Source organism: Triticum aestivum, chromosome 3A (genome assembly GCF_018294505.1).
Source record: "Triticum aestivum cultivar Chinese Spring chromosome 3A, IWGSC CS RefSeq v2.1, whole genome shotgun sequence".
Classification (NCBI taxonomy): Eukaryota; Viridiplantae; Streptophyta; class Magnoliopsida; order Poales; family Poaceae; genus Triticum; species Triticum aestivum.
In genome coordinates this window covers 569,605,382-569,612,636 of record NC_057800.1, presented here as the reverse complement: position 1 = coordinate 569,612,636, position 7,255 = coordinate 569,605,382, and the positions used below count along the sequence as shown (strand labels likewise).

The following is a 7,255-nucleotide window of genomic DNA, read 5'->3' as shown; positions in this document are numbered from 1 at the left end:
GCGCAAGGGTCTGGTCCCATCGCCCATTGCACACCTGCACGTTGCGAGGGCGGCCGGAGAGTAGACCTAGCAACCTCCATTACAAAGGAAGTTGCGTTATGCAGTCCAACCCGACGCGCGCCGCTCAGTTGCTGACGTCATGAAGGCTTCGGCTGATACCACGACGTCGAGTGCCCATAACTGTCCCGGCGTAGATGGTTAGTGCGTGTAGGCCAGTGGCCAGACTCAGATCAAATACCAAGATCTCGTTAAACGTGTTATCTTGAAATAACCGCGAACGCCGACCAGGGCCAGGCCCACCTCTCTCCTAGGTGGTCTCAACCTGCCCTGTCGCTTTGCCACAAAGATCCACATAGAGGGCCGTTGGGACAAAGGTCCTTTCAGCCCCCAATCCGTGAATCACTCGTGGATGCTCCATGAGCCGACCCAACTTTAGTCACCACATGTATCATGTATAAAGTATATAGTATATACCCGTGATCACCTCCCGAGTGATCACGGCCCGATAGTATAGCATGGCAGACGGACAAGCAGGTAAGGCCACTGATGATAAGCTAGCATCCTATACTAAGCATTAGGATTGCAGGTAAAGGTAACAATAGTAGTAGCAAGGACAGACTATGCATCAGGATAGGATTAATCGAAAGTAGTAATCATGCTACACTACTCTAATGCAAGAAGTGGAGAGAAAGAGTAGGCGATATCTGGTGATCAAAGGGGGGGCTTGCCTGGTTGCTCTGGCAAGAGAGAGGGGTCGTCAACACCGTAGTCGTACTGGGTAGCAGCGGCGTCGGTCTCGGTGTCTAGAGAAAGAAGAGGGGGAAGAAACAATAAATATAATGCAAACAAATGCATGATGATGCATGACATGACAAAGCGTGAAGTCAGGTGTGCCCTAACGCAGTACGAGGTGGTACCGGTGAAGGGGGAAAACATCCGGGAAAATATTCCCGGTGTTTCGCTTTTTCGGACGGATGAACCGGAGGAGGAAAATTGCGTTTTTGCTATGCTAGGGATGCGTGGCGGACGAACGGGCTGCGTATTCGGATTCGTCTCGTCGTTCCGAGCAACTTTCATGTACAAAGTTTTTCCATCCGAGCTACGGTTTATTTTATATTAATTTTAAAAGAATTAAATCAATTTTAGGATTTATTAATTAATTAAATCAACATTATCCAGAATAGTGTTTGCTGATGTTAGCAGTCAACAAGGGGGTTGACTGGGTCAAACTGACGTGTGGGTCCTGTCTGTCATAGACACATCACCCTAACTAACAGATTAGTTAGGTTAATTATATACTTTAGGTTAATCACGTTTAATTAGTTTAACTAAACATGATTAATTAAGTTAATTATTTAGTTAATCAATTAATTAATTAATTTTATTATTAATTATTTATTTATTATTTATTTATTATTTATTTATTATATATTTTTAATTCCTTTTTTTATAAATGTTCTGCAGGGTGGGGCCACTTTGTCATAGGCCCCTGGGGGGGCCTTAACGGGCGCGGGCTACAAGGCGACGGGCGGGCGCTAATGGGTGACCCGAGCGACGTCGCCCGAACGCAGGGGCGCGCCGGCGAGGATGGGCGGCTCGGGCGCAGCGGCGATGATGGGTAGCTGGGTGGCTACGGCAAAGCGGGTGGACGCGGGAGCAGCGCACGGGGGCTGCAGGCGAGGCCAAGGGCCGAGCGGGAGCGCGGCCGTGAGGCGGAGCAGAGGAGCTCCGGGGAGCGTGGCGAGGCTAGAGCGGCGGAGCCGCGACAGGCGAGCGGGGAGCGCACGGCGCGGCCAGGCGAGGCGGGGACGGAGCGGCAGCAGCGGCGGCGGTGATGCGGGCAGCAACAGCAGGTCCGGCGAGCGGGCCGTGGGCGCGACTGTGCGGGGGCAGGGGCTGTGTGCAGTGGCGCGCTGGGCGCGGCCCCAAGCAGCACGTAGGGGAGGAGGCGAGCGCAGCGCAGCGGCGATGGCAAGCGCGGGCTGCGAAGCCGCGGCCCTGGGAAGCCAAGACCCAGGCAGGCGCGCAGGCAGTCAGGGGAGGCCGGAGAAGGCCCCGGCAGGTGCGACCAGGCTGGCGAAGGCGAGGCGCGCACGAGCAGGGAGAAAGCGAGGAGGGGCGCGCGAAGATGAGCGTGGCGGCGGGGCTCACATGGGGGCATAGGGAACGGAGTAGTGGGAGTCGGGGTGGTCGACGGGGACGGCGGCGTAGAGGAGGCAGGCCGGTGGAGGGGCTCCGGCATAAAGGAGGCAGGCCGGTGGAGGGGCTCTGGCGTGGCGGCGTCCAACGGCGAGGCGGCGTGGTCCTGGCGCGGGGGCGGCGACGGCGGCCTCCTCTCGATCCCGATCCAATCGGGAGAGAGAGAGGGGGGAGATATTTCGTGGGAGGGGAAGTGGAGGTGTCGGTGGGTGGGGTTTTCCCCCTAGTGGGGATAAGAAGAGAGTCTAGGGGCCGGCTGGGCCCAAATGGGTCAGCCAGCTGGGCCTTCTGGCCCAGTTGGCCAAGGGGGCCTTTTCTTTGGTTTTTTTGTTTAGTATTTCCCTTTCGTATTTTCTTTTCTTTTATTTATTTATTTTTCTATTTTAAATCATTTTAAATTATTTAGGCCTTTTATAAAAAAAGTGTTTACTACACCATAAATTCTCAGGCATTTTTTTTGCCACCAGAGATGGATGGGTTCGTTGCCGGGTTGCGTCCCGCCGGCCACTTACACACCTCCACCGCAGGGATTGGCGGCTCGTTGCTTCTTTGTCGGCGGTGCGGCCGCGACGACGACCAGCCAGGGTGGGGCAAAACCGTGGCGGCGGCATGGAGGCGGAGGCAGGATTGGTGACGATGATCGCGCCAACAAAGGCCGCGATGGGGTGGGCGGCTACAGCGGAAGAGGCGGCGGGGTCGGCCAAGGCCTGAACAACAGTGGAGCTGTTCAGTCCAGACGCTATTCTTTCCTAACATCAGTAGCTACAATTGACAACCAATGAACATAAGTACTCTTTTTTTACGGCGAATAAAAGTACCCCGTAAGCAAGAGAAGCGACCAAATCTGTGTACATTTAAAATGTCATAGGAGTAATAATATGCAAAAGAAGCATATTCTCATGCATTCATGTGGTCCCTACATCGAAATCGAATAGCCAGTAAGCTAAAAGGATACACGACCCGAGTGTTCCTGCGGGCAGATATAGCAAAGATAGCAGAACATCATCACCGCACAACCAACAGAGGAAAAATGGACTCTTGGTGAGTTGGAGATTGTAACAGGTTATGTTCTGGCGTTGTTCAGTATTTTGGGGGTCTTACAGTACCTTCCTGATTGTTTTGAACCATAGGGACGATCCAAAAGCAATGTGTGGTCAGTTTCACCAATGAAATTGGGAGCGCCAAGTTCCCAAAATATAGTGCAATTTATATATGACAGAAATCTGAAATGATTGCTACCAAAGATAAGAAACTGCAAGAAAACAAGCTTTGCGCATTGTAGATCAGGAAACTTACCTATGAATGGCCTTAAGGACAAAGTATTTCTCATAGCTTCAGCAAGAAGCAAGCTTTGTACATCAACATCAGGAAACTGTCCTGCGGAAGGCCTGAATAACAAGGTGGCTGATATGTCCTCATAGTTCCCGACGATCTTCCACGGTTGACAAAGCCATATGACAAAAAGGAAAAGGGAAATAGCCTGTAGTCCAGAGTATCAGGGGACAAATACATACCTTATTAGGGATTAGAGGATCCGTGGAAATTCTTCCATTGCTCGTATAGAAAGAGAAGTGTCACTGCAAAATAGTTGTCTAATAAACGATGATCAATCCACCTGAACAGTGCACAGAAAGTAATAATCTGCTGCCAGATATGGTAAATTTGACATGAACAAATGGAAAGCACAGCACTGAGCACTGGTCGGTCGATAAGGTGCAGCATCAACCTGTCAACCCACCAAGGCTCGAACCTGGGGTGGCTCACTACCTCTAATTAAAAGAAATGCACAAAGAGTAACATTGCTGGAGTCGTACAGGTAATACTTCATACAGGATTCTAGTCCTGACATTTGACAACACTATCGGTATTTTAATAAAACCACAAAACAATTGTTTATTTGATTACATGCTTAATTTTTGCATAGTTTGAACTCTCGGAAGAATTTTGAGGATAGTCTCAAAGCCTAGCAGTTTCATACTGAAGTCAAATTCATCACAAAAACACAGCCTTTATTCAAATGAGTAAATATGGTAAATGCTAAATAGCATTCTGTGTATATTCTCGTAATTAAAGGAGGTCGGCTCCTACCATCTTCTTAGGAAGCAAGAATCCGAATTGTGAGAAATCAGTAGTTCACCTACTATCCTAATTCATACAGTTCTTCCTTGTTTGGTTTACAACTCTACTAGCTCACTATATGATCAGATATGAAGATCAGTTCAAAAAAGGTGAAAAACAAAGCTCACTACAGCAAATGAAAATAGTACAACTATTGACCCCTAGTTTGGCAAACTAGTAACCTGAGAAACTACTATCGAAGCTAATCATTGATCAAAGGCCTTTTAACTTCATGTATGTCATAACATTTGCATTGTCCATGCTTCGAAGAGAAATACTATAATAAAAAAATAAGAATCAACAAAGTGGGAGGTATGTGTGTTTATCTTCATCACAGAGCTAACAGTTGAATCATCAATGTCTAGAAAATAGAAGTATCCATAAAGTACACAACTCTTGGAGGATGTTTCCAAACACAAATATTACATTCATAAAAGGAATTTGATGCAAGAAGAAAAATCAGCACAAGCAAGACATTGCAGGTAAGAATAAAGACTTCCTGTGGATCTCTTCTAAAATGGAAAAAAAGATTTTCAATAAGTATTACATCACAGGGCAAGCTAAACCAATACCTTATTAAACTAGTTAAACCACTGCTTTAACTTGCACTTATGCAAGAAGAAAAATCAGCACAAGCAAGACATTGCAGGTAAGAATAAAGACTTCCTGTGGATCTCTTCTAAAATGGAAAAAAAGATTTTCAATAAGTATTAAATCACAGGGCAAGCTAAACCAATACCTTATTAAACTAGTTAAACCACTACTTTAACTTGCACTTCTTGTTCTATCATGCAAACAGAGAAACTGAGTAAAACAAGTCATGGTGAAATTTGGCATGCATCAGTCAAAGCCTGACCAATGAATTTTACTTTTCAGTCTTGTGTTCCACATCACACTCCTTTTCTTCTGATATTGCTTCTTACTCATCAGTTTCAGCTCTTAATTCACTGCCTTTTGCACTACCTCGCATCCTCAAACCCTTTCGTGTTTCTTCCGCCCGATATCAACAAGCTTGCCAGCCTCCTCCACCCTCGATGCATCTACCAATGCATTCACTACATCCTGCAGCACACCACACTCCACTCTACCGCTCCTTTTACCACTAAACATTTCATAGCAGTACCTCAGTGCACAATCCAGGTCTCCAGCCTGCAGAAGGTGTGGCACGAGAGTCTCATATGTTCCCTTATTTGCGGCACAGTGATTTTTTGCCAAATCATCATACAGCTTCTTGGCCTCCTGTAACCTCCCCGCTTTGCAATATCCTCGAATCAACTCATTGTAGGACACCGTATCGGGTTTTGGCCCGTCCTTCTCCAATCCCTCAAGCACAGCAGCTGCATCATCAATCCTCCCTTCTGCAACCAAACCCCGCAGCTTGGCATTGTAGCACTTTGCATCTGGCTCCAAATTCCTCTCCTTCATCATCTCCCATACTGTCTCTGCTTCATCCGTGGGGCCATTGTTACAAAACCCATTCAACAGAGTGTTGAAAGTAATAATGTCAGCTGAAACACCGTGCTTCTCCATGAGAAGAACAACATCAAGAGCAGCTGAGAGGTCAGGCTTCTGGCACAATGAGCGGATGAGTATGTTGTAAGAGTATACGCTGGGAACAACCGAGGGGTGGGTGGCTGGGATCTCCTGGAATGCAGCAGTGAGCCCATCGAAATCCCCGGCTTCGGCGTACGCTGCAAGAAGGGCGTTGAATGTCATGGTGGATTTATGCTGCGCGGGAAGTTCATGGAAGGTTGCGGTAGCGTGGGATGGCATGGAGGCACGGCCGTAGAGGCGGATGAGGCGCGCGGCGAATCCCTCGTCTGAGGTCTCGAGGAAGGGCTTCTGCGCTTCGATGATGGCCTCGATGCCGTCTTGGCGGCCGAAGGAAGTGAGGCGGCTCACCGCTACCTCGTACACGCGGTGCCGCTCGCGGAAGCGCGACGACACGGTTGACGCTTGGACGAACTCGGAGACCAGCTTATCAGGGTTGCGCTGCCGGATGAGGGCAATGAGGATATCGTCAAGGGGCTTCGGGAGCTTGTGGTCCGCATCGGACTCAGCTTTGGCGGCGGGATGTACGCCGAGGGGCTCCGGGAGCTTCTGTCCCGCGATGGAGTCAGCATCGGCGGCGGACGGTTTCGGCGGCGGCGCCGGCGCGCGCTTGGTCTTGGGATTGCGCTTGGGTAGTTTGACGGTTGGCGAGGAGGAGGAGAAGATGCGGGAGAGGCTGTTCGCCCGGGTGGCGGCGGCGGCGGCGGAGGCGGAGGCCATGGGAAGACGGCGGGTGGGGGCGAGAGGAGCGGAATGGGCGAACGAGGGTTTTCCCTGCTCTATGCACTTCTTCTTAGTTAGGTCGTCAAAATGTTAGCCCATCTGACCGTCTCCCAAGTAGCAGCCCGGCCCAGCCCAGCCCAGCCACAAAGAAAGTGATCAACGTTTTTTAAATGTTAGAAAGTGATTAACATTTTTTGCATACACGTTCAATATTGTTCGAACGCTTATTCAATATTTTTAAATACTTGTTCAACTTTTTTCAATTATATGTTCTACATTTTTCAAATACTTATTTAGCATTTTCTAATAGTTATTCAGCATTTTCAAATACTTCTTCAATATTTTTAAGGACGCGGCTAACCACCAGTCGACTGGACACTAAACATCAGATCCGCACGATCGTACACCCACGTCCCTCCCGCGCGACCCGCTTTGCCAGAGCCACCCACGATGACCTAGCCTTCTTTCGCGAGGCCCAGCATGCACAACGCATGAGGCCCAGGACAAAAAAGAAAGCCCCTCTCGCTCACCTTCCCCCGCACGTGACTTACCATCCTAAAACCTAGTTTCTTACCTCCATCGCAAGAAACAGCCACCTGCCCCGATCTGTTCTCGTCTCTCCCCGACGCGCCTCCATCGCCGACGACATGCGCCCCAGATCTGA

The 7,255-nt window shown here is 49.2% G+C and overlaps 1 protein-coding gene across 2 annotated transcripts; it reads right to left on the bottom strand.

Moving 5' to 3' along the window:
• Positions 1-2,559: 2,559 nt before the first annotated feature.
• On the bottom strand, positions 2,560-6,646 carry LOC123062272 (pentatricopeptide repeat-containing protein At1g55890, mitochondrial). Of its 2 annotated transcripts, XM_044485721.1 has the most exons (3): positions 3,714-6,646; positions 3,496-3,631; positions 2,560-3,422 (listed from the first exon to the last, which is right to left on the bottom strand). In XM_044485721.1, the coding sequence occupies exon 1, from the start codon at positions 6,586-6,588 to the stop codon at positions 5,290-5,292; it is 1,299 nt and encodes a 432-aa protein (XP_044341656.1). In that variant the 5' UTR covers positions 6,589-6,646; the 3' UTR covers positions 2,560-3,422; positions 3,496-3,631; positions 3,714-5,289. The 2 variants fall into 2 exon arrangements, with proteins under 2 accessions (XP_044341656.1, XP_044341655.1); XM_044485720.1 differs by having other exon boundaries at positions 3,496-6,646.
• Between the last annotated feature and the right edge of the window lie 609 nt (positions 6,647-7,255).

What these genes read in the sequence shown, in the direction of transcription:
- LOC123062272 (XM_044485720.1), bottom strand. Translation starts at nt 6,588, where the DNA reads ATGGCCTCCGCCTCCGCCGCCGCCGCCGCCACCCGGGCGAACAGCCTC.